General features: G+C 33.0%; 3 protein-coding genes across 4 annotated transcripts; 1 reads left to right on the top strand and 2 right to left on the bottom strand.

Moving 5' to 3' along the window:
• The first annotated feature begins 2,181 nt into the window (after positions 1 to 2,181).
• On the top strand, positions 2,182 to 5,185 carry LOC110599984 (F-box protein At5g51380). Its single transcript, XM_021736636.2, has 2 exons — positions 2,182 to 3,793; positions 4,478 to 5,185. Exons 1-2 carry the CDS (start codon positions 2,589 to 2,591, stop codon positions 4,743 to 4,745), a joined length of 1,473 nt encoding a protein of 490 aa, XP_021592328.1. The 5' UTR covers positions 2,182 to 2,588; the 3' UTR covers positions 4,746 to 5,185.
• Positions 5,186 to 5,811: 626 nt separating this feature from the next.
• On the bottom strand, positions 5,812 to 10,663 carry LOC110599983 (pentatricopeptide repeat-containing protein At5g64320, mitochondrial). Of its 2 annotated transcripts, none has more exons than XM_021736634.2 (5): positions 10,526 to 10,663; positions 10,326 to 10,442; positions 7,544 to 9,947; positions 7,246 to 7,458; positions 5,812 to 6,781 (listed from the first exon to the last, which is right to left on the bottom strand). In XM_021736634.2, exon 3 carries the CDS (start codon positions 9,858 to 9,860, stop codon positions 7,686 to 7,688), a length of 2,175 nt encoding a protein of 724 aa, XP_021592326.1. In that variant the 5' UTR covers positions 9,861 to 9,947; positions 10,326 to 10,442; positions 10,526 to 10,663; the 3' UTR covers positions 5,812 to 6,781; positions 7,246 to 7,458; positions 7,544 to 7,685. The 2 variants fall into 2 exon arrangements, with proteins under 2 accessions (XP_021592326.1, XP_021592327.1); XM_021736635.2 differs by having other exon boundaries at positions 10,326 to 10,381; positions 10,526 to 10,646.
• An 11,926-nt stretch (positions 10,664 to 22,589) lies between these two features.
• Positions 22,590 to 25,970, bottom strand: LOC110631102 (MDIS1-interacting receptor like kinase 2). Its single transcript, XM_021778819.2, has 2 exons — positions 23,129 to 25,970; positions 22,590 to 23,022 (listed from the first exon to the last, which is right to left on the bottom strand). Exons 1-2 carry the CDS (start codon positions 25,671 to 25,673, stop codon positions 22,715 to 22,717), a joined length of 2,853 nt encoding a protein of 950 aa, XP_021634511.1. The 5' UTR covers positions 25,674 to 25,970; the 3' UTR covers positions 22,590 to 22,714.
• Positions 25,971 to 27,498: the final 1,528 nt, after the last annotated feature.

Below are 27,498 nucleotides of genomic sequence, written 5' to 3'. Positions count from 1 at the left end.
ATTTTAATTAATAATTAAAAAAAATTATTAACCTTTTGTGAAAGAGAAAATTTTTCATATTAATTTTTATTAAGATATCTGTATATAAATTGATTAATAAATTTTATTTTTAAAAAATATTTTTTAAATATAAATTATTTTTTATAAATAATTAAAAGTTAAATAAAAATGAGAGATGATAGAAGAAAATGAGAGAACATATAAGAAAATGAAAGTGAGATGGGAGAAAATATTAAAAATGACTATACTATTTTAAATTAAAATTATAAAATTATTTTAATTATATTTTTAAATAATTCAACTGTCATTTCAAAGTACTATAAATATTTTTTAATAAAATATAGTGAAAATATGCAATTGGCCTGTTTTTTTGTTATCATTTTTAATTTACGGATCTAATTAATATGTATGTGATTTATAAAAATATTATATAAATAAAAATTAATAAATAGAATTTTTTTTAAATCAATATTAGTTTACTAAAAATTAAATACATTTTTGTTACTTTAAAATATAATGAAATTTAATATTATAAAATTCTGATTTAAAATATATTAATAACATACAATTAACAAAACTGTCCAGTTTATCTAAAATCTAATTTTAAAAGATAATCAAGAAAAGCAATGCAATTAATTAAGAGTTCATTTGATTTTCAGAAAATATTTTTTTAAAAAAAATTATCCATTTTGTGAAATTTGGAGTGCTAAAAGAATTTATTCAGTTCCAGGTGAGAATGGCGTGGAACTCTATCTCCTGCTGTTCACTACTCCTCTTTGTCCTTATCCTTTTCTGTATTCCTAGTTCCGATACTTGACTTTTTTAAGATCCCAACCAATAAAAATCCCAAAAACTTTTGGTTTCATGCTGGAAAAGAAAAATCAAGATCAAGATTAAATAGTATGGCAAGCGACTAACTCTTGAGTGAAAAATATAAAGGAGAAAAGTAAATAGAGAAAAATAAAGAGAGTTTAACTTTTATTTGGAAATGAAAGGAAAATAAAGGAAGGAAAGAAAATATATATTATTTTTTTTCTCTTTCTAAAAATAGAAAAGGAAAAATAAAAGTTTTTTTTCAAAAGAGAATTAAACAGACGAGATAATTGCTTTTATTTTTTTTGAAAAAAAAAAAAAAAAAAAAGGAAAAATGTGATACCACAGCATCATAGAGCATGAAGAAAAGGTGAATTTGTTAAATCAAAAGATAAAAAGTTGACAATGTGCGTATGTTTTCTGTCCCCACTTCCAACGAAGTTTTAAATTATCTAACGGCTATTTACAACGGCTCTTTTGATGGGCCCGCCTTACTCTAGCCAAATATCCTATTATATATTTGGATTTTATTTAATTTCAAGTTCAATCTCATCCTAAGCTAATTTCAACCTGTTAAGAAAATATTCCTACCTGCTCTTCAGAAAAAAAAAAAAAAAAAAAAAAACCTACCTACCACCATATAGTCATTATTTTTACGAGAAAATGAGCTTATGAATCTAATGTAAAATTTGGTCATTTTATTAGAGTAAAAAAAAATAAAAATAAAAATGATTAAAAATTTATTTTTTTTATTTTTTTAAATGAGAATAAGAGATTGAAGGAGTAGAAGTTGAAATTTTTCAAATTATTTTTATTTAGATGTTAAAAAAATTAAATTTTAAATAATAAAGTATTCATTTTACTCTTTATTTAAATTAAAAAAATAATTATAGAAATATAATAGTAATTTAATTTATATTCTACACATTTTCTCTTCAAGAATTAAAGAGGGAAGAAATAATGGTTTCTTTTTATTATTTTCTTTCTCAATTTTAATTCATTGCAAAAGAAATATACACATATATATTTAATTAAACTTTTTTTCTCCCTTAGTTTCCTTCCATCTAAATTTAGATTTAGTTGTTTATTTTTCCTTCTTAAACTAAGAAAAATATTAAATAACAATTTCCAAATTCAGTTGAGACATTTTTGAATAATTTACTATTTAGTTATAGAAAATTTTATTAATTTGAAATTAATATATATTTTTTTTAATTTTAAATATTTTAGATTTTTCTGGCCTTCCGGAGATGAGTTCTGGAAAGCGGTGTCAATGGTTACACGCGCTGACGCGCGGTGGAGTAAAGCGTCTCAAATTTCAAATCTTCCCATAAAAACAAAAAGCGCCAGTCTCCTAAATATACATTCATAATATAAAACTCCATAGATACTGTCGCTTCCATTCATAACCTGTAACCAGAGAGAGAGAGAGAGAGAGCATAGACATGGAAGAGGTAACACAATAAGAAAATCTACAGAAAGAGAGAGGGTCAGAGGAGAGTATCTAGTGTTGCTTTGTCGCTTAGGTGTAGAAAATTAGAGAGCAAAAAGGAAACAGAGAAAAACCAAGAGAAACATCCAGCCTACTATCCTCAGATTGAAATGTAATGCCGGTTTAGTAGTAACATCTGAGAGAGAGAGAGAGAGCGAAAGAGAGAGATTTAGCTGACAACATGGTGGAGAGAGAGAGAAACAGAGGATGAAAATCTGGTCTATACACTTGAAGCAGAGCTAGACTATAGCTGCAATAGCACCACCATCTCCTTAAGACCTCGATGTCGATTTCAGCTGAGGAGCCAATCACAGATCCTAACTCACTATTGAAGAATAGGCGACAAAGCTGGTCGGACCTTTGGCTCAAGAATACCAAACCCTTAAAACATGTTGTCTTCGCTATGCAACTCCCCTCTATCCCTACCCCCACCTCCACCAAAGGCTCCAAAACCAAAGGCCAAACCCTAATCTCCAATTTCTCCAATATTGACCGTACACTTCTCTTAAGCGACGAACTTGTCCTCAAAATTCTGTCCAAACTACCCGATTCTCAGAGAAACTCTAACTTCCTTGTTTGCAAGCGGTGGCTTAATCTCCAAGGCCGCCTCGTACGGTCCTTGAAGGTGTTAGATTGGGAGTTTATCGAATCTGGTCGCTTAATTGCAAGATTCCCAAATCTGACCCATGTGGATTTGATCAATGGTTGTATTATTGCGCCGCATGATTCTAGCATTTGGTTAAGTCACAGATTTCTTTCGATGCATATCAATTCTGAGATTTCTGGGTTTGTTCCAAATTGGCGTATTTGTGAGGAAAATTTGTTGTCTGTTGAGGTAGTTGATAGAGGGCTTAAAGCATTGGCCGGTGCTTGCCCTAATTTGCGCAAGCTTGTAGTGATTGGTGCCAGTGAATTAGGTTTGTTGAATGTAGCTGAGGAGTGTCCAACTTTGCAAGATCTGGAGTTGCATAAGTGCAATGATAATGTCTTGCGTGGGATTGCTGCATGTGAGAACTTGCAGATATTGAAACTTGTAGGAAAGGTGGATGGCCTTTACAGCTCTTTGGTTTCAGATATTGGGTTAACCATTTTGGCTCAAGGGTGCAAGAGATTAGTGAAGCTTGAGCTTAGTGGATGTGAGGGTAGCTTTGAGGGCATTAAGGCAATTGGGCAGTGTTGCCAAATGCTCGAGGAACTAACAATTAGTGATCACAGGATGGAAGATGGGTGGTTACCTGCGCTTTCATATTGTGAGAATATGAGAACTTTGAGGTTTTTGTCATGCAAGAAGATTGATCTTGTGCCGGGGCCAGATGATTATCTGGGTTCCTGTCCAGCCCTGGAAAAGCTGCATTTGCAGAAATGTCATTTCAGGAATAAAAGGAGTGTCAGAGCTTTGTTTAAGGTGTGTGAATCTGTCAAGGAAATTGTTGTTCAGGACTGCTGGGGGTTGGACAATGATATGTTTAGCTCGGCAAGTGTTTGCAGGTAATGATCTTTGGTTACTTTTCTTGGTGGTTGATGCTACCGAGTCATTGAACTATTGCATTTGAACTTCTATCATAGTCATACAAACGTTAACAAAATCATTTTTATAGTTATTTGCTACCATGTTTTTTATAATTGATATGCTTAACAAAATGTAATGAAAATGCTAGCGAATTATAGGTATCTAACTCCATGGCTGGAATGTCATTTAACTTTTAACTGTTGCCTTTCAAATTATTTAATTGATATTGGCTATAGGGGAGCCAGTTGTGTGATAGATTCTACTACTTACACCAGTGCATATTAGTTGGTATTAGGCTGCTGTTATACTCGTGCAACTGCAACCAGAGAAACCTCAGTGGATATTATTTCCATTGACAGACAAAAAAACTAGATTCTTCTCTGGTTCAGTTAGAATAGAAAGAGAAGCATATAATTCTATTATGAATATTGTGCTATAGCTGATCAGCTGGCATTTGACAGGTAAGTGGCAGAAATAACAGTTGGTCAAAGTCTCAGGGAGTATTAAATAATACATATAGTAGATATCTATAATTTGAAGGAGCTTTCGTTTTATGGGCATCAATATATAACAATTAAGTTAGAAATGATATCTAGGGATCTAAACTTGAAACAGTTAAAAAGTTAAAAATGGAAAGGTAATAGATTGTCCTTTATTTACAGGAGGGTGAAGTTACTATCTCTAGAAGGATGCTCCTTGCTAACAACACAGGGACTGGAGTCTGTTCTTCTCAACTGTATTGAACTTCAGTATCTTAGAGTGCAGTCCTGTAAGCACATAAAAGATTGTGAAGGCTCTGCTGCACTTTCAACCTTATTCTCTGTGCTGAAAGAGTTGAAATGGAGACCAGATACCAAATCCCTTCTAGTTTCCAGTCTTGTAGGGACTGGTATGGGAAAGAGAGGAGGTAAATTTTTCAAAAAGTCATAAGCGTTACAATTGCTGTCTGATGATTCGCATGAGTCAAACTGCTGCTGGAAAATACTGGACTTCCTTAGCAGGATAATTTAGTTATTTGTGTAGCCTGGCTGGGATAGATCCTACGGTGCTTATTCTTCATTTTCCTCATCATTCGCATGGAGCAAGCTCCTGAGATGGATACTGGCTTGGGAAAGATTCAGGTCATCTTCAGTGCACCTCAGGTGCCTGTCCAACAGGGTGAAGATGCATTTGACTTGTAATTAGACCTAGATAACATGCTTATATCTTCTAGTCTTTCCTGTTCGTAATTAGACCTTCCGGCTGTCAAAATTTTGTGTGTATTTGATCTACAGCAGGTTGTATCATTCTTCAACTTGTTGATTTCTAGCACGCTGAATATTATTATTTTTGCTGGGAAATCAATCAAAATTATTAGACGTTATGTATAATTCTATTTGTTTTTGGAGACAATTTGTTTAAGATGCATCTCATTCTGTTATATTTCTTACAGTCGACAATTAACAGTTTTATGTTTATGGATTGATCTAAATCCATTGTGGATCATTGCCTGGACCCGTGAAAAAGAGCAAGGATATTGATTGTCTCCCACCTCTGTTGCCCCATGACATCCATCTTTCAAAATTTTTTATTTCTCACTTTTCTTATTCATACTTTTTGTTCTCTCTTCTTTGCTCTCCTGTCATGCACTCAAAGCTACTTTGCTAAACTATGGGTAGATGGATTTGCCAAGTCAGGAACTGTGTCTCGTTTTAATGTATTCTTAAACTTATTTTTAATGCTTCATCTACTAGAGTTGACCTACTTTTAAAAATTGGTCACTGGATGTCTTCTGATGCTGTTACGCCTCTATACCTCTTCCTTATCACATCAGCTGCAGAGCTACCTTTGGTTTCATCATGAGCCAAATTAGAATGGGAGACAGCCAGTTGAAAATAAAATAAGGTATAGATGTTTATTTATTTAGTTCTGTGATGTCTCCGAGTTTTAGTAGGTTGGATGTGGAGCTCTACTATGTTCATCAGAATAACTATCTCAGTTTCTTCAATGGCAGAACTTGCCCTTTTTTTTTTTTTTTTCCCATAATTCAGTTGTCCAATCAGATGGACCAATTTTTGGTCTTGGGAAAAGTGCCCAGCAAATCATTTGTGGTCACTGATAGTGCCAACTCTTCGGGGTAGATGGAGCGTTCAGGAGTGATATGCTGTTTGCTTCACAGCTGATGTATGCGTTATATTCACCATGCACTTGTAACTTATTCTGATTGCAATAGTAAAATATCAGCAATTTTTGAAATGGTAGTTGCCCTTCATTTTCCAATTTTAACAGCGAAATTTTGCATTTGTAGATCATACTTTCCCAGTGAGCGTGTGTAATATGTTGGCACCTTATCTTGTTTCAGCTGTGTTCTTTTCTTTCTTTCTTTTATCCCCGTCTATTTTAATGAGGAATATGAAGCTTTCTTCTGGACTAAAGTCCTGTATCGAATGTGGAAAATTCAAAAGATATGAGGTTAGAGATCTGAAACAGATGCTTGATAGTTCAATCACTCTTCAGCATACATGGGACAGTTTTCTGTCAACTAAGGTGAGACAAGGGTGCAGACATGTTTCATTTTGTGGCATTGTGCAACCCTAGAACAGCAGCCTTGCGTAATTTCCATTCAGATATTATAAGAGAACAGAGCTGGAGTTGCATTGTGTTCAAGAGCGATGGATTTTACAACTGGGTTTTCAACCACGGTGCCCATGAATTTCCAGGCATACGTAGTGGTGAAAAGTATTCCAAACATCCCACCATGACAGTAATTCATTGATTTAAAATTTGTCAAAGCCAGCTGAAAATATGATCATGCAGCAGTCTAAAATCAATACCTTTCCACCTTCCATTATATATATATATATATATATATAGAGCCTGCTTCCAGCCATACATTACTGCCTGCCTTCTTATATGCAGCACAAGAGAGTTTATGGGAGTTGGATCAGTAGCAGCCTCCACTGCCTCGTTCTGTTACCGCATAAGTACTGACAAGAATGAATTTATCATTAATACCATCAAAACAAGAAAGGATTAATAAAGAAGAAATAACACAGGGACGACCAAGAAAGAGTCAACAGAAAACGAAAGGAGCACAAAATCAAACTACTGAAACTCCGATAGCCAAATATTCACATACACTGAGTAGTATTCAAACACGAGTAGCAAATAGTAAGTAAAGCCAAAAGTATAATTGCTCAACCAAAGTAGTTCGTGAGCCTAATAAAGTACTTTAAATATATTTTACCACTATACTACTTGAATAATAAATTTATGATTTGGAGCTCCAAAATCCAAATCAAGCCCTAATTCACTACCACTAACTAAATTTACCTAAATTACTAACAGTGGTCAAGTTAAGTTTTGAGTCCTTTGGTAGTCCCATTGGGCTGTGCATGAATAGGAAAAAGAACACCAAGAATTTTCTAATCTAATGAAGTTAAAACAGTACATTGTATTGATTTGACTTGGCTCGATTGCACCCCCACTGAAATATTGATCGAATGGTAATCCAGATTCCAGAGAGGCCCTCTTGATATCACCATTCAGTTAACCAACAAACCAGGATAAAAGCATCTACTCATCTATGTTCAACTTCAATTGCTTAGCTTTTAGAGCAGCACCAACCTTTCGTAAATGCATGGTAGTATACTCATCTCTGGTTCTGCAAAACGTTTATGAAACTTTATTAAATCAACATTAATGTAAAATCCAAAATAAGAAAAAATGCCAAATCACCTACTACTGACCATTAAGTACCAAGGAGTAGAAAGATCAGGCAGCTCATATCAATGAACAAAATCTTCCATCTGGATGTGGCTGGAAGGGTGATATCACTTCACAATGCCTAAGAAAATTCATCTTCCAAGATCAGATGCTTCCTTCCAGGACTTAAAACTGAGAATAGGACATAATTTTATTCTCCCTGGCAATCCTTTTAAAAAAATTGCTGACCAAAATATACCATGTAACGTCATTAGGTACAATGTCATTCTTGACACCTTGATGAAGCAGTAAACATGCATCATCAAACATTCCATCTCTGCAATGCCAACAAATCAAAGTGTTGTAAGTAATAGCATCAGGTTGTATTCCTTCAACCTGCAATTTCTCAAAGAGATTGACAGCCTCCTGAATGCGCCCCATCTTGCATAAACCATTAATCAGGCTGTTGTAGCTGACTATATCAGGTGCCAAACCTCGATGAGTCATATCCCTTAGAAGCTCAAGTGCATCATGTACTTTGCCAACACTAGAAAGGGCGTTGACCAATATATTGCATGAGATATTACTGGGTGTCAGATCCTTCCTGATCATTTCTTCAAACAATCCCAATCCTTTCTCAATGGCCCCAGCTTTGCAGAATCCTTTTATTAGGCCATTGTAAGTGATCTCATCAAGAGGGCATCCTCTGAATAACATATCATTTACAAGCTTAAGCGCTTCTTGAATTGCACCTCTCCTCAAAAAAGCATGAATCAATGTGTTGTAAGTTACACTGTTGGCAATAACACCCTCCATGAACATATCACGATAGAGTCCTAAGGCTTTCTCAATCTTATCAACCTTGCAAAAACCAAATATTAGAGTATTAAATGTAAATATGTCAGGCTTACATCCTTTGCTTGACATTTCACCAAGCATGTCCAGAGCTTCATGAACCTTCCCACCCTTGCACAATGTGTGTATTAAGGTGTTGTATCCCTCTACATTAAGACCAAGTCCCTTAGCTGACATCTCTTTTAAAATATGTCCAGCTTCCTCTAATTGACCTTTCTTACAGAACCCGTCAAGCAAAATAGTGTATGTAATTACGTTGGGCTTGCAACCACTGACAGCCATCTCATCCACCAATTCAAGAGCTGAACCCACAAGACCCTTCTTGCAAAACCCATGTATCAGTATGTTAAATGTGAAAACGTCAGGCCTACATCCGTCACTTAACATCCTACCATACAAAAAACCCTTAGCTTCATCCATGCGGCCACTCTTTACATATCCATTAATTAAGATATTGAAGTGCACTGTACTTGGGCCAGGAATTTTGTTGAACAATTCCTGGGCATCATCTACTTGTGTCACTCTACATAACCCATGCATTAGAACTCCGTAAGTCATATCGTTTGGGGTGAAACCTCGGAGAAGCATCCGGTCAACCAATTTTGCCCCCTCATGAATTCGATTAAGCCTGCACAAGCCATGAATAACATCATTGAAGGTATCAACATCAGGAATGCATCCCATCAGAAACATTTCCTCCAGAAATTTCAATGCTTCATTAACTCTATCCCTCTTTGAAAGTGCATGTATGAGAGTCTGGTAGACCACTGCATTTGGCACACACCCATATTTTGTCATGTCTCTAAGCAGTGAGCAAGCATTATCAACTTCATTAACCATACAGAATGCTTTCATCACCACCCCAAATGTGTAAACAGTGGGTGATATACCCTTACTCAGCATGTCATAAAAAATATTTGATGCAACACTAGGGCAGTTACCAGTTACCAGAATCTCCAACACAACATTATAAGACTTAAATGTTGGTTCGCAACAATAAACACCTTTCATATCCAACAACAGCCTAGTAGCTTGACCAGGCAAACTAGCTATCCCATATGATTTCATAATACATATGAAAAGGGACTCCCTAAAAACAATCCCTTCCTCTTTCATCTGCAACAACAATTGATCTATAACTTTAAACTCTTTGGCTTCACCAAGCTTTTTTATTAACACATAGTAGACCTTAAATGTGTGACAATAGCCCTTCTGAGCACCTGCCCGTTGGAATATTTCCATTGATGTGGATACATCAAGTGGCAATTCAAGCAATTTACAAAGTTGAAAAGGAGTGATTCGATTGAAGGATCTTTGAAGCTCTTTGAGGTCAAATGGTCTGAGTAATCTTTCCCATTCAGTTTCATGTATTGATCCATTGTTTTTCGAGTTAACATTACCATAATATCTAAGAAACCCAGATGGAAAAAGGATGAAATATGGGTTTTTAGGCAAAGATTGCAGGGCTTTGCCCACATGAGCTGTGAGCTTCGCTCCTTTTAGCATTAGTGTTAGGGAAGAACTCAGGCATCTCCCAGGAAATAGTTCGCTTTACCTCAAATCGTAATTTTTATCTAGAAAACTTATATCCACCTGTAAAAGGAAGCAAATAATATTGAGAATGAATATGTATATAAGGTTTGAAAAACTGAAAGAGATAAAATAGGAAACGTATAGTTCTAGAGGAAACATAAAACAGCACCCTCTAAGATGGGCATGAAGAAATGTGCGCCTAAATGAGAAATATGCAAAGTATGGCAAATAAGAGCCAAGCCACATTATAACTCCAATTTTTGTTCCCCAACAATAATCAAGCATCAAGCAATTGATCAAATAGTGGGAATACCCATCAATCGTTTTCCATTCAAACAGCAAGCAACAAGCTGAAGAACATATCCACGTTTGCCGAATATGATGAACAAATCAAAATCATTAAAATACTATTTCAAGAGGGAAGGGGGGAGGTGGCACCTTAAAAAACCGGAGCTTCAATTGTTCGACAGTCGCCGTCGCCGTATTTGAGAAAGCTTGAGGGAAACGAATCGATGACAAAATAGAAAATGGGCTGTCAATGTCGTGAGGTCGTCTCTGGCATAGAAGATTAAGGGAGCCGTTCAAAACAGAAAGTGGAAGCTTACAGGGGAAGAATGGAAGGAAAGAAGATTCAATACCTGAAGTCGTCGTCGCCTAGGGAGGTACGGGAGCCGAATCGAACACTCAAAACAAAGAATGAGAGCTTCAATGGAAAAAGGGGCAAGGGAAAGAACCTACACTTCACTCCCTCGTTTGGACACACGGAGACACGAAAACAACAAAAATAATAATAAAATTTACACATAATTTTTTTTCCACTTTATTTTTATTAAATATTAAAAAATATTTCAAATTTTTTTAAATAAAATAAAATAATAATATTTAATTTATATATTATTATAATATAAAAAATAAATAATAATTTTAAAATAATTAAAACTTTATAAATTAAAAAAATAATAAATTTTATAATTTTATTTATTTCAAAATGAAGAAAATTAGATATTATTTATTTATATTAAAATTACACATAAATGAAAAGCAAAATTTATTTCTCCTTAATTATAATAAAATAATTAAATGATAAAAAAATTATTATTTAGCCTTGTTATTATAGTAAAATTAACTTTTATATTTTTTAAAGATATATTAAATAATCTTTATAGGTTTAAAAATTCAATTAAATCTAACTATTATGGTTAGCAAAGCTGCGAGAGAAAGTAATTAAGTTGTTTGAGTTAATTTTTATTTATTTTTTAATAGAACAATTTTTTCGTTAAATTGTAAATCCAAAACTTGATATTTTATAATAAAAAAAAAATTAAAATAAGCAACTCATATGCAAGGTGATTATAATTAAATTATTTGAAAAATTCAATCGAATTAACAGAATATTTGATGTGGTAATTTATCACTGTTTTATTATGATGTCTTTCTCCAAATCTAATCTAATAGGTTTTTTTTTTCATTTGCTTTTACCGAATAAAAGATTCATATGAGGATAAAAATTAAAAAAAAAAGAATAAAGAGATTCATATAGTTCAAAAATAATAAATCACACCTATAATTCTAGAAGCTTTAATAACAATAATAAATCTAAATATAATCAGAAATCTATTCTAAAATAATATAAATCTAAAATTATTGAAAAGTTATAATGCAAAATATTTTTTAAAAAAATATTAATAACGGAAAATAATAATAGTGATGCATCAATCAACAGCAATCTAAACTCAAAAACGACGTTAAAAATTTAAAAAGAAAGAAATACAAGAAAAATTAAAATTAAAACAATAAAATTATTTAATTAATTATTATTTTTAATTATATATCAATATTTAACTTAAAAATTTGAGATATAAATGATGTAATAAATTATTTAAACGAGTTAATTATAATCAAATTATTCTTATTAGAATATTATATTAAAATTGAAGATTTTCATGTAAACTGAAATTTGCATTAGCGAAACCTAATTAGGTAACAGATAAAGGTAGCGGAACAATATAATTGCAAGTCTACAACTGTGAAATTAAAACAGGCAAATCATAAATTCTTTCAGTCCCAAACTAAAAATGTAGGGATAGAAGTGTCGACAATTAAAAAATCATTTTCGGGATCAGTCCATCACTGATTATAACATCCAAAAAAATAAAATAAAATAATTAATTAATTAAATTAAATTTTAATTTAAACACAAATGGCATTTTGCTAGTCATTTAATTAAATAATTATTTTTTAAAAAAAAATAAAAGACTAAAAAAGAAAATCATTTCTTCATTTTTTTTCTTGAAGTAAGAAAAAAATTTTCATTCTCCCTCTTTCATCTTTTACACCAAATTTCTTCAAATTTCCATCTCTAATTAATTATCAATTTTCTCCCAACTGTAAAAACCAAGAGAAATAGAAGAAGAAAAGTATTTGAGGCTTAGATGAATTGTATTTGATGATTTGTAATACAGAGATTACATTGCTTTATATAATATTTCTAAAACCTAAAAAATAGCTATAACAGAAAAATAACCAAAAAGATTTACAAGATTATAATACAGATTATAATGCAGAGAATATCGGAACTGTAGTCACGTAGTTTCACTAATACCCTCCCTCAAGCTGATGGTGTAGAAGTTCGAAGCCGAAGCTTGTCACGAAGAAAAAGAAATGGTCCCTTTGCCAATGGCTTTGTAAGAATATCTGCTATCTGATCAGCAGAGCTTATAAAACGAATAGCAATTGTTCCATTTTGAACTTGTTCTCTAACAAAATGATAGTCAAGGGCCACATGTTTCGTTCGGGAATGAAGAACAGGATTAGAGGACAAGTAGACTGCCCCAATATTATCACACCATAACGAGATTGACAACTTATGGCCATAACCAATTTCACAGAGGAGAGAACGTAGCCATAAAGCCTCAGCTGCAGCATTAGCTAAAGCTTTATATTCACTTTCAGTTGACGATCGGGCAACAGTTGGTTGCTTTTTAGAGGACCAAGAAACTAAATTTCTGCCAAAATAAATCAAATAGCCACCAGTAGAACGGCGATCATCCGGACAACCTCCCCAGTCACTATCCGAAAAACAATGAAGTTGAAAATCAGCACTGGGTGTGATAAATAACCCATATGTACTTGTTCCCCGCAAGTATCGAAGCAATCGCTTAACAGCCTGCCAATGTAAGATTGTGGGAGAGTGCATGAATTGAGCCAATTTATTGACGGAGAAGGCTATATCAGGTCTCGTCAGAGTCATATACTGTAAAGTACCGATTACTTGTCGATAACATGTGGCATCAGACAATTTTTCACCCATCAACTTACTAAGATTTGGAGTTGTCGGCATAGGAGTAGAAAATGGTTTTGCAGCAGCCATATTATGATCACTCAGAATACCTTCAAGATATTTCTCTTGAGATAATAGTAAACCATCATTAATCCGGCTGACTTAAATACCTAAAAAATAATGCAAGTCACCCAAGTCCTTCACAGGAAACACAGAACCCAATTTTTGAATTATGTTCTGTAACTCATGGGAATTGGAACAAGTTAGAATTATGTCGTCCACATAAATCAAAATAAAAAACTTCAAGGAACCACGACATAGATAAAAAAGAGAATTATCAGCTTTGGATTGCTTGAACCCCAATGAGAGAAGAAAAGTAGTTAACCGCATAAACCATTGGCGAGGAGCCTGTTTCAACCCATATAAAGATCGTTGAAGCTTACAAACATGTTCAGGAAATGACGAATTTTAAAACCTGTGGGCTGCTCCATATATACCTCTTCATGAAGAAAGCCATGAAGAAATGCATTGGATATGTCAATTTGTTTAATGGACCAATGTGAAGAAACAGCCAGAGAAAGTATCGTCCGGACCGTTGTAAATTTAATTACCGGAGAAAAAGTTTCTTGGTAATCAATACCACACTGCTGGGAATACCCTTTGGCTACTAAACGAGCTTTGTAACGATCAATGGTGCCATCAGCATGCCGTTTAATGCGAAAAATCCACCGATTGCCAATAACATTCTTATTCAATGGTCGAGGAACCAAAGACCAAGTCTGATTTTGAGTAAGAGCAGAGAGCTCTTCCTGCATCGCTACCCTCCATTCTGCATATGGTATAGCTTGTTTAACTGATTTAGGTTCAGTCACTAAATAGTTTGGTTTGGTGTTGATGACATAGGCAAATTTCTTTGGTTTTGGGTTGGGTCGTAGGAGCATAGGATGTGTTCTAATTGGCGGAGTTACTGCTGGTGTGACAGGGTCAGTAGTAACAAGGGGTAGAAGACTGAGGCCAACATTAGTGGGAGAAGTGTCAACTGGTAAATGGGCTTGAGGAGTTCGGGTAAGAATTGGAGATGATGGCAAGGTGGGTGCATGTGAGTGAGAAGTTGGAGTTATTATTTGTGAAGTGGACGATAAAGGTGAAGAAACATTACCTGAAGAGGATACGGATGCCAAGACTTGTGAAGGAAGGTCAGCACTAGTAATAGTAATCCATGGTTCTTGAATAGGACGGGAAACAGGAACGAGAGAAGATAAATCAGCATACGGAAAAATAGTTTCATGAAGTTTGACATGCCTAGCTAAATAAACTCTATTAGTTTTAACATCAAGACAACGAAAAGCACAATGATTAGGACTTAAGCCGAGATTGACACATTGAACAGAACAAAAAGAAAATTTATTTTTATTGTACGGACGCAACAAAGGAAATATAGCACAACCAAAAGGTTTAAAAATTGAATATTTTGGATGCTGAAGATATAACATTTGATACGGTGACTTTTGATGAATGACATGACTAGGAAGAACATTGATCAACATAGCACTTTGCTCTAAAGCAAAATTCCAAAAACGTTTGGGCAAGTTGGCATGAGCTAAAAGAGTAAGAGTAGTATCAACCAAATGCCGAATTTTCCGTTCCGCAATACCGTTTTGCTCATGGGTGTAAGGACAAGCAATGCGATGAATAATACCAGTAGAGGTGAAGTACTTATTTAACTTTTGGTACTCACCACCCCAATCAGAATGAAAAGCACGAATTGTGGTATTAAATTGACGTGTAACCATTTGCTCAAAGTGGAGAAAAGTATTATAAACATCACTCTTATGTTTTAAGAAATAAACCCATGTAAAACGTGTATAATCATCAACAAATAGAACAAAGTAAGAATGACCATGAAAAGATTTAACAGGGGCAGGACCCCAAACATCTGAATGGATTATTTGAAATGGAGAAGAACTTTTATGTTCCACAGAAACTAAAGGAATACGAGAAAGTTTCCCTAACAAACAACTAGAACAAGGCTGTAAATTATGAGAAGAACTAGAAATTAAATTCGATTTAACTAAGGCAGATAACTTGTTACGATTCGGATGACCTAAACGCACATGCCAATCATCCATGGTAGGTACAGTAGCAGTCATGGCTTGTTTTGAAAATCTTAGTGCATACACTCCATCTTCACTGGGTCCTTGCATCAGTACCTTCCTCGTGCGTTGGTCCTTCACAGCAAAAAAAGTAGGCCAAAACTCAAAAAAACATGAATTGTCATTGGTAAATTTTTGAACAGATAGTAAAGGTTTAATAATTTGAGGAACATGAAGAACATTATGCAAACGAAAAGAACCAGATGCAGAAGGAAGAGTTGCGTTACCAGTATGAGCAATCTGTAAACCATTACCATTACCTACTTGCAGATTATCATTGCCATTGTAATCACTATATGTGCTCAGTGATTGCAAATCTGGAGTAATATGATAATTGGCAGCAGTGTCTGGATACCATGTTCGCGGCTGCTGTGGTAGAGGAGATGGAGCCGCAACATAATTCGCCTGAGGATTAAAAGGTCGAGCCTGATAAGGACGAGGCTGACTTTGAACAAACTGTCCCGATTGTCCAGAATAATTCCGTTGAAAACGCCGACGACAAACATTGGCAGTATGGTTTCTGCCATTACAGATTTGGCAAGGTCCCCTCGGCCTATTACCTCCAGATTGATTAGTACGATTGCCACCATTATTACGAGTCCTATTTGTTGCATCAGATGTATTAGAAAAAGAAGAAGCAGATGAGTTTCGAACAACCATATTTGCTTGCGGATGTGAGAGGCTTTGAAGAAGAACTTCATGTGCAACCAACTGACCATGTAATTCATAAAAAGAGACAGGTTCTGGTCTGATATTTAATGATGTAATAATGGAATGGTAATCAGCTCCAATGTTGCGATAAATGATAGCATTAAATTCTGCAGGAGAGAGAGGTTTCCCGGCAGCAGAAAGCTCATCAGCTAAGGCTTTGGCTTTGTTGAGAAATTGAGAGACAGTTAAATCATCTTTCTTGAGAGATTGAAGTTCAATATGTAATTGCAGTTGTCGATTTTGAGATAAAGCACCAAAGGATTGTTCTAATGCTTTCCAAACCTCTTGAGAAGATTTAAGACCAATCACATACGGGAAAATTTCTTCCGTAAGCGACGCAAAAATCCAAGATAGTAACATTTGGTCTTTGCGAAACCAGATAGCATAGTCTGGATTGGGTTCCATAATTGAAGGATCAGCAGCAGAAGGCGTTTCAGATGGTGGTTCAGGCACAGTACCATCAATGATTCCTTCAAGATTTTGATAGTTTAGAATTGGGCGAAATTGTGTCTTCCAAGCTAAATAATTCTTGGGGGTTAATTTAACTGAAAAGGAATGATTTGTAGTAGATACGAGAGAGGTAGGTAATGATGGAATAGAAGGAGTTGAGGAAGGTGTATTGGCCATGGCTCTGATACCATGTAAAAACCAAGAGAAATAGAAGAAGAAAAGTATTTGAGGCTTAGATGAATTGTATTTGATGATTTGTAATACAGAGATTACATTGCTTTATATAATATTTCTAAAACCTAAAAAATAGCTATAACAGAAAAATAACCAAAAAGATTTACAAGATTATAATACAGATTATAATGCAGAGAATATCGGAACTGTAGTCACGTAGTTTCACTAATACCAACACCTTTCCAAAATAAAATTTAAAAAAAAAATTAAAGAGAAAATTCAAGATTGAAGGAGAGTGAATAATAACTAAGTGTTGAAAAATTTAAAGGTATATTAAAGGTTTTAATATAAGAATGTTTCTTATTATTTTTATGTGAATATCTATGAAAAATATTGTATTAATATGATTTGCTTGTTTATTTTTCATAAAAAAGAAATGGAAGAGAAGAGTGGATATTTTAAAGGGGTAGGGATGAAATATTAGAAAATTTTAAGTTTGTAAAAGATTTTGAAATGTTTAAGGTTTGTAGTCAATTTTATTTGAACAAATTAAAGAATTTGTTAATTATATTTTATTTAAAAATTTTACTATCTTAGTAGATCTAGTGAATAATATTTTAGTTATATCGCTGATAAAGTTTGAAGAAATGATAATTATGATAATAGAATATTTTGTAATTAATATGTAATTTGATCAAAATTCAAGTTATAAACAAGTGAAGCGTCTCTACTTTCTTTGATAAGGATGTAATTTAACTAAAATATAGTAATAAAAAAAATTTATTAGTCTAAATAAGGAATACTATTTTTTATATATTAAATATTATAAATTAGTTAAATTAGAGTCGAAAAAAATTGTTGGATAAAAATAAAAATTAAAAGAAAAAGAAAAAAGAGATATGGTATATCATGATAAATATAAAAAAATATTAAATTAAAAAAAATAATAATAGTTAATTAATTAAGAATTAAATTATGAATTTATAATTTATGTAGTTGAATTACATTAATAGATTTACATGATATGATAATGTTTAATAGAATTATAATATGATAAAATATTATGGTTTGAATAATTGAAAGTTATATTATGTTGAAATTTTTGTCTCCATGTTTAAATGTAAAAATTATTTAAAATCTGGTCCTTTGATGAGAATTATGAGTTAGTTTAAGGGTGTGGTATGCATTGCAGTACTGCACTACAGTTACACTAATTGGTACCCTACAAGCACGGTTAATATACTTTACTTATGATTTAGAATTATTTTAAATTATTTGCAAAGTAGTTTATTGTCATTTGTTTGATTTATTGTTAATAAATAGATTTTGATTTAAATGTTTTATTTAAAAAAAAAAAGTTGAGCACCACTAAGCAATTTATTTAGCGTGTAAGAATTTATTTTTCCTTGCGCAGGTTGTAGATCCAAAAAGTAGTAGATCAAGCATCAATTCAACCAGAGTTACATCATTATTTGTCTTAAAATATATTTTGTAAATTTTATATAAAGTTGACTTTGGAAATATGACATGTATATAAAAATTTAAAAATGAAGGTGTATATGGTTGTGAATCAGATATATTTGAAAATTTTAATTTTTGGTGTAAATATTGATTATTAATATAAGTTTTTGTATTGAGATAAATGAAATGGTTTATGAAGTGTTTGATCTGAATTGAAATTGTGTTATGTTAAAAGAAGTTTGAGGATTAGGTTGAAATTTATAGAAGTGTGATATTACTATTCACACATGGGATTAACCCTATATTTTAGAAAAACTCTGCCAGACTTTCAGTAAAAAAAAGGCCATAATTACATGATATAAATTAAAAGAAAAATAAAAGAACTGTTATAAAATGTGATTTCTTCAACTCGGTTAATTAAATAACCAGGTAGGGGTGTTAACACTAATAATACTCGGAAAAGCATCAACGACTCCAATCAATATGCATGTAATATAACCGAGAAAGAACTAGAGAATTAGAGACGATATTGAAGATACACAGACTACCATAGAAAACAGACTGGAAGAGCTCACTATAAAAAGAAATAAACAGGCAGCACAAGGGGTTTAATATTGAAAATACACTCATTAACAACATGCAAGAGCCTCTCGAAGCGATCCACAATCGATGGAATCCTTAACAGACTCAATTGCAGCAACTGAATCAATCAAATTCAAATTTAACTAAGAAACTCCTTAATCGAGAAAGCTATACTAATGAAAACAAAGAGACGCAACAAAACAAATTACAAAGAAAAAATTTACAAACAGCCACATCAACAAAACAAAGAAACTACTGGTAATGAAAGACAAACCAAAACAAATCTAGAAACTTAACCTCATATAAAAAAAATACCGAACCTACAAAATAAAACTTAAAGGGACTACCATGACTGAAAAAGAACATCTATGCAAACAACCTCCTCCGCCAAAAACGGTTTTTCCCGATTCTCTTCTCTCCCTCTTCTTTTCTCTCCTCTTTTATCTTTATTAGTTTGTGTAGTATATTTTAATCGAAGAATTTATTTAAACGTTTAGAATGTATTTAACATAAAGCCAACCTCCTATAAAAATGAGTTTAATAATTATTAAATTAAATATTTATATAAAATTAATTAAAATATATAACAAATTATCCGTATGCATAGAAAAATATTATATTTAATTTAATAATTATGACATTTATATTTATATAAATTTGAATTTTCAGTACTGTATTTGAATTTTTAGTTATATGAAGAAAACATCGAGAAAAAGGATAGTTATGATAATCAATACGGGACTTGTACATCCCATATTACAGTGTTAGAACTTTTTTTTTAAGAAATGTTAGGACTTGTATAATCAATAATAATAATAATAATAATAATAATAAATATGGGATTCTTCTATCCATGTATCATAAAGTTTTACGGATAATTAAGCCACAATTTACAAGTCGAACACAAGGCAAAAATTACATCAGAACTTCAGCGAGCAACTAGAAGATGTCGCCAGCAGCAAAATAGAGGAAGCTAGCTCGGCAGAATCCAGGAAAGAATTCCAGCAGATAGAACCACAAGCAGAGATTTAATTATTGTAGAAACTGATCTTCATTATTCCTTTCTTAATTATTTAATTAAAGTCTTGTTTGTTTTGAGAGAAGTTAGCTAAGGAAGATAAAATTTTCAGAAAGTGCTAAAATTCATCTTGTTTATTTGGTCATATTTGCTAACTTCCCTTACCTTTAAGGAAGTAAATTGATTAACTTAACCCAAGTAAGTGAGTTCCCATATATATATTCTGACTCAAAGAAGTGAAGTTTCTTACCAAATATTCCTACTGCTTTTCATTTTGCCCTCTTTCTTTTTATATATATATATATATATATATATATAATACGAAATTCAGAATCAATATGTAATCAAAAATCCCGTCAAACAATTTGATAAAAAACAAGACAAGATATCTTCCATAAAGTATACTTCTAATAAAGTATCCTTCTAATGAACGAATGTGATTAGAAACGGAAATTATTCAGCGAAAATTACTCTATTACGTCCCTAACCAATCAATATAATTAAAAATATAAATAATTAAGTGATTCCAGTTTCGAGAACGCTACGAAATTTTCTTGATAAATATTAGAATGCTACAAAATTAAATCTTAATAAGTTGTTAATTAATAGAGAAGAATCAAAATATTATTCATAATATCATTTTTGTTCATTATCTAATTATAGCTGTAACCTTAAAAAGTGTTTTTATAATCTCTAAACCCTAATACGTGAGAATGTGTAATTACAATATAAGAAAAATATATAGTCAAATAGTTAAAATTACATTAAAAATTATTTTTCTAAATTGTATTAGAAAAATTTCCTTTCTAAATACACTGCTTAAATTTATACCAAAATAATTTAAAATAAATCTCATAAAATATTAAAATATCAAAAATAATAAAATTAGTATATGTACAATTTAACTATATATGCATTACGCGATATAAAATTATATTGTGCATGCTTATTTTTTTTTTCATACTTTCTAAATATAATTCACATCTCGTAAGTCTCAAATTAAACGACAATAACTTAATTTATAATAATTTAGAGATTCTCATATTAAATTCGTATTAATATATATATATATAATATTTTGTTGAGTAGTATATCATTAAAAAATTATATATTAATTATTATGTGAGTTGAAATTTTTTTTAATGTTAGATATTATAGAATGTGATATATTAAATTAATGAGTATTTTACATTGAAGTAGAAGTATTTATGTTATTTTTATTATTAACTTTCACTAACATAATTTTATTTTTCGAAAGTTTAATATAGCAACCAAACATATTAATTCATATTTTTTGAGAATTGAACTTCTCAAAAAATATATTTATCAACAATTAACTTTTAAGAAAATAAATTAATTTGAACCAAACGATATCTTAAAACTATGGGATTTTCCATGGCAAGATTGCATTAAAAGGAGTTAATGAGCAGCAGGAGGAGGCTTAGCCCTGTAATTATTACCCCAAGGTTTATCCATCGCCTTAACTGCAAAAAACAAGAAAGAAAAAAAAAAAAATTCATAATAAATTCCTTCTGCAACTTCATATGTGTGCACGCCATAACAAAATCTGCAAAACCTGAAAGTTGTAACTATGAGTTAATGAGGAGCCAATAGAGGCAGGAACTTACCAGTCACATGAGGCTTGGAAGACTGTAGCAGATCCCTCACTCCCATTGCAGAGGCCAAGAGCACCATGAAAATCAAGAAAACCTGCCACAGAAACATAATTTTATTGGTTGCCATTTCCTTAATGTACTAAGCGGCTTCATCTTTTCAACATTTATAGCTGCAAATAAGACTTGAAATTCTTATTTAAATTGAATTTATTTATATTTATAATATAAATATATAAAATTTTATATTTTTATTATAAATTTACACATATTTAATCTAAATAATTATTTTCCTGTTTTCAATGTGAATTGTTTTTATATAAGGCAGAATTTTAAAAAATTAAGACAAACGAATTAGTTGGTTGAAAATTTAGGTTTTTGAAAATTTTAACCTACAAATTAATTTGTTTGTTGAAAATATATTTTAAGAAAATACTTTTCTCACTTTTGAAGTTTGAAACACTTAAAAATTTTCCTAATTAATGAAAATATCCTCCCTCTAAAAATTATTTTCTGAACTTAAAAAATATTATTTAAATTATTGCATATAAATTTATTAAATACTTTTATTTTTTAAATCACAACTAAAAAGTAGAAAAATTTTTTTTTTTTAAATATTTTTTATATAAAAAATATTTTGTAAATACAAGTTAATTTTTATAAATAAATAAAATCTAGAAAAATTATGAGCTGCTTTAAATTTAAACTACGATTTTTAAATCTCGAAAAACTTGTCATTTTAAAAATCTCATTCCAAATGAAAACTTAAGGTGGAAGTCTACAATTCAACAACTCCAAAGAAAGTGAATTAGTCTTAGGAGCAATTATGAAGTTGGAGAAACAAGAAAATGAAATATTTCTAAGTTGGACCAATTCATCAGTTCATACTTTAATTATTCTTATTAATATTTTGCAAATAATAACAGCATCACTGTTCAATATATATGATTCAGAATTCCAATGAATAGAACTTTATGCCCTGCGACATAATTACTCTCATTTGATTTTTTTTAGGAGAAATTATATTTTATTGGGAAGTTCTTATCTATTCTGAAATATGCAATTTGATTTATACATTCACTTAATTTATAAAAAAGGCATATTATGATTTGAAATAGGAAAAAAAATTTTTATTTATAATTGTTTCGCTGACATAAATGATTTAAAAAAAAATTAAATAAATTCTTTCAAAATCACCAGCTTTTCCAAAATAATAGTAAAATTAAGAACTGCATAATTTTGTAAAAATAGTGCAAGGGATTTCAAAGATGAACATTTACGTGATATATATACAAATTAAGGTGTTTAATTTTTGAGCCTGTCAGAAATCCTGAACATTCTGATTACAAATTTATTAAACCAAGTGGACTAGCGTGTGAGGTTTCCTAATCAGAACTGGCCTTGATTTCAAGGAGCTGAGATACAGTTCTCATGGATGGTCGAGATTGAGGATTGGCTCGCAAACATGAGAGAGAGATAGTTAACAGACAGGACAATTTATCAGCAAGTTGTTGGTCTGACGGTGGCGAGAGACGTGCATCTAACACATCATCCAAGTGGATGCATCGGCTACTCAATGATTGTAGATAGGATATGAGTTCCCCTGGATGCTTTCCAATCATAACTTCTAATGTCAGAACACCAAAGCTATAAACATCACATTTCTCAGTCACCACGCCCGTGCAAGCAAGCTCTGCAAAACCAAGTAATGGAAATATATGCATGTTAACAGGACTTGGCACTTTGCTGGAAGCAAAGTGGATAAGCAACCCATTAATTAATATAGATTTGTAGCTTACCTGGAGCAATGTAGCCATACGTGCCTGCAATTGTTGTCCAGTTGGATGAATCAGGCTTCAAAAACCTGGCAGTGCCAAAATCTGAAACATGAGCCTCAAGTTCAGAGTTCAATAGGACATTGTTGCTCGATATGTCTCGATGAACAACAGGTGGATCACAGTCATGATGCATGTAATTTAAAGCATGAGCTACACCTTTAACAACTCTAATCCTCTTTTCCCAATCCAACTCCTTGGCTCCTTTGTCGCTGCTTAGCATATTAGCTAAGCTACCATTTTTTATGAACTCATAAACCAAAAATATATGCTTTCCTCGAGAGCAGAATCCATGGAGTTTCACAATGTTACGATGGCGCAGCTCTGCTAAAGCTGCTACCTCATAGCTAAAACTTTTTATCCTCTCAGCTTCTCCATCCCTGCCCAGATAATTCAGCTTCTTCACAGCTAATATTTGCGAACCTGGCATTTCCACTTTGTAAACCTTCCCAGTTCCCCCCTCTCCTATACAGTACGTGTCATTGAAGTTTTTTGTGGCTTTAATGATATCTTCATACACAATCCTCCCATTGAAATAGCACATCGAGAATGGATCTTCCGTGCTGCTTGATTTGCTTCCATCTTTTGAAAAATTTCTTGAGCTCCATGGGTGGAGAAGTCCAACAACACCAACAAATGCAAGTGAAAGAAATAGCCCACCTGCTAACGGAGCAACAACAATTACAACTCTGTTTTTCTTATTCCGCCCATTCTTTCTCTCAGGTGTGGCATTGCAGGGTTTCAGACCTTTGACAAATCCACTGCATAAGTCTTTGTTGTTGCTATAAGCACTGGGCTGGGATGAACGGAAGATGTTGCTATCAGGAAGTGGACCCTCTAAATTGTTGTATGAGAAGTTAACAGCAATCAAACTCCACATATTGCTAAGAGAAGCAGGAATTGCACCACTAAGATTATTGCAGGATAGATTCAGTTGTTCTAAACTCGTAAGCTTCCCGAGCTGAGAAGGGATTTCTCCAGTGAGAAAATTAGAGCTCAAATCTAGCAAATTTTGTGAAGCTACAAGATTACCAATTTGATATGGGATTGTCCCGTTCAAGCTATTCTTGGCCAAGCTTAACAATCGAAGTCTAGTGCATTCGCCTATTTGATATGGAATCGGTCCACTCAGCATGTTCATAGAGAGGTCCAGAGACTGCAGACTGGATAGTTCTCCAATTTCCACTGGCACCTGACCTGAAAGCCAGTTATCTTTCAGGCTTAGAAACAACAGTTTGGATAATTTTCCGAGTTGCGCCGGTATCTCTCCGGAAATCTGATTGAAAGAGAGGTCAAGAACTGCTAGCGAGTTCAGCTGACCAATCTCAACAGGGATTTTGCCGCTCAACATATTCCCAGCAATTCTGAGAACTGTGAGGTTTTTGCATTCTCCCCAGTTAGCAGAGAGCTCACCTCTAAAATTGTTGAAACTTAGGTCAACATAAGTGAGATTTGGATACACACCAAAATCTTGGTCTACAACTCCGGTGAGTTGGTTGTGTTCAAGCCTAACTCTGTACAAGGAGTGGCAGTTTTTTAGGCTGACTGGAATTGGCCCAGAGAAATTGTTGAAGGCAGCTGAGAAGTTGACTAGCTTTCCACCTTGGCACACTTGTTGTGGCAATTGGCCGGTGAAGTTATTCTCAGAAAGGTGTAGAACAGTTAAAGATGAAAGATTGCCCAATTCTTCAGGCACCTGGCCGGACAGTTTGTTCGTCAACAAGCGCAAATCAGTTAGCTTGCTTAATGTGCCTAAATTTGGTGGGATGTTCCCAGATAAGAGATTGCCGGAAAGGCGTAGAATGGATAACTCACTCAAATTTCCTAAAGATCGAGGGATGGGACCATAAAAATGATTCTCATCTAGAGCTAGAAGAGACAGATATTTCAGGTTTCCTATTTCCTGAGGAATCCTGCCACCAAGCGCTGTAGTTTGAAGGAGTAAATTCTTTAGGCTAATAAGGCCAGTTTTGGCAGCGCCTGTTCCATCAGGGAACAAGCGCGGGTCTAGCACACCAGTAATATTATTTCGAGACACGTCAAGCTCATAAACTTGAGTGAGATTGGCAAGAGAAAGAGGCAGAGTCCCATGAAGAGAATTGGTGGAAAGGTCAAGGAATTGGAGTTTAGAAAGTAGGCCAATGTTGGATGGAACGGTGCCTGTGAGTTTGTTTACTTTAAGATCAAGACGAAGAAGATTGGGGAAGGAAGAGAAATCCAAATCTTGAAGAGTACCTGTCAAGCCTGTGTATGCAAGATTTATTTCAGTAACACTTCCTGCATCATTGCACATTATTCCTCTCCATTTGCAATGACTTGTATTGCCGGAATTGGCATCTTCCGGCGAAAGTACCCATGACTGGATAATTGACTGATTTCCAAGGCCTTCTTTCCACTTGAGGAGGGCCAGAGCTTCTGATGTTAAGGCGAAGCTTGCTTCACAGGAACATACTAACAGGACCCAAGTAACCAAAATCGCATATGAGACGCAGTTTTGCTGGTTGGCCATAGCTGAGGAGTTTTTCTTTTTCCGCTAGCTAGTTGCTGGAGATTTATCTTATGTGCACACGCATGGCTTACGTTTTGTTCCATTTGGACTCACTACCTCCAGCAAATACTAGCATCTGATGTTGGTGGATAACATCGTTTTCAAATTTGTTGCCTTAGAAAGAAGAGTGTCTACCAAATTTGTGAAACAAAACCACGCCCACTTTCACATAGTGCCCAGGCATTCATTGAACCATTATCCAGCAGGCAAAAAGAATATGGGGATACTGTTCATTACCCAGCTACCGACTGACTCTGTCAAATCGTGTCAAGGCTGCTTTTTATTGATAATAATTGTATTAAGTATGCTTTTTGGATTAAACATTGTGTTAGCAAGATTTGATAAAGTAGCACCAATATGGGTGTAGTCCAAATCTATTGAGATATTAGTTAAATGTTGTGGATGCCAAATTCATCATGGAGATTAAGGCTTGAGGTTGGCATGGAAGCATTGGTGGATAGTAATGTCGACATACATGTATTTAATCATTTCCTTTAATTTTCCAAATAAAAATGATCAAAAGTTTGAAATCTCCCAACTCTATATGTGTGGTAATAGTGGAACCTGAAAAATTAAGTGGTGCAATCCACAGAACAAAAGCTGTGATTGAAGTCAAGTTTTTAGGCTAAGACGTGTGCCCATTATTAGCTAAATGACTGTCCTTAGCTACCCAAAATGAAAAGCATTGAAAGGTAATTAATCAGCCACAAAAATCTCATGTCTTATTCATGGACGTGGGCTGCATTTTGTGAAGGAAAAGAAAGGTCGCTATTGCTGGTGGCAAATACAGCACCATCACTAACCTATGAGTAACAGTAAGCTTCTATTTAAATTTTGTATTTTCAAATCTATCATCATTTCATTGTCGTTCTTCCAATAAATCTCATCAGTTTTCTGTGAAGCTAGCAGAACTAAGAGTTAATTAATTAGTGCGCCTCATTTGCATTTACTAGTAAGAGTTAATTAATTACAATTTGTAAGACTCAAATGTTAAAAGTTTAACGATGAAAAGATGAATAATTTCGATAGATTTTTTTTGTAAATGTTAACACTAAATTATACATTTATTCTATATAATTATATATGATGGCATCTTCTTTCGTGGTGATTGAGTGTGCCATTCAATCTAAAGAATAGAGGGGCAGCAATTAATGCTTGTTGATAAATCAACAATCTAGAAGCTTAAATTTGCTCAAGAATAGTCTTAATTCCCCCCGCACGCAAATGCTGGCTGCGTCTATGCTGAAATACTCAAATAAGGATACCCAACGGACTTTTTATTTTTTTATTTTTTTTTTAAATCTAAATGATTAATAATTAGAGAGTACAAGTGCTGTATTTGATTTAATCCAAATGATTGAATTGATTTAATTTGAAATTTTGATTTCGGTTCGTTTAATTTTTATTTTTAAAAATTTTATTTATTATGATTCGATTTTCATAAAAAATCGATAAAGTTAAATCGAAATTATTAGTGATAATAGTATATTATTTTTAATAATATAGATATATTAGATTATAATTAAATGGGAAAATTACTTTTTAGTCTCTGAGATTTAACGTAATTAACACTTTTGTCTCTCTATTTTGGCGACCAGACACTTAAGTCTCTCACTTTCTCTTCCATCCGAATTCGTAGTCCTTCCGTCCAAAATGGCTATTTGAAACACGTGAATTGATAAAATTAACTCTCACAAAAAGTTCCTCTATTTCAAAATCACGAAATCCTATTCTCTTTCTTCTGCCTCTCTCTCGCGCTCTCTCTGTCTTTGTCTAAACTTCTCTC

Source organism: Manihot esculenta, chromosome 14, assembly GCF_001659605.2.
Source record: "Manihot esculenta cultivar AM560-2 chromosome 14, M.esculenta_v8, whole genome shotgun sequence".
In the NCBI taxonomy this organism is placed as follows: Eukaryota; Viridiplantae; Streptophyta; class Magnoliopsida; order Malpighiales; family Euphorbiaceae; genus Manihot; species Manihot esculenta.
The sequence above is the reverse complement of the archived record's forward strand: the minus strand, read 5'-3'. Positions and strand labels throughout refer to the sequence as shown.

Coding starts and splice junctions, on each gene's coding strand:
- LOC110599984 (XM_021736636.2), top strand. CDS start 2,589: ATGTCGATTTCAGCTGAGGAGCCAATCACAGATCCTAACTCACTATTG. Junction 3,794..4,477: donor AGCTCGGCAAGTGTTTGCAG/GTAATGATCTTT, acceptor CTTTATTTACAG/GAGGGTGAAGTTACTATCTC.
- LOC110599983 (XM_021736634.2), bottom strand. CDS start 9,860: ATGCTAAAAGGAGCGAAGCTCACAGCTCATGTGGGCAAAGCCCTGCAA.
- LOC110631102 (XM_021778819.2), bottom strand. CDS start 25,673: ATGGCCAACCAGCAAAACTGCGTCTCATATGCGATTTTGGTTACTTGG. Junction 23,023..23,128: donor GTATGGCTACATTGCTCCAG/GTAAGCTACAAA, acceptor TTGGTTTTGCAG/AGCTTGCTTGCACGGGCGTG.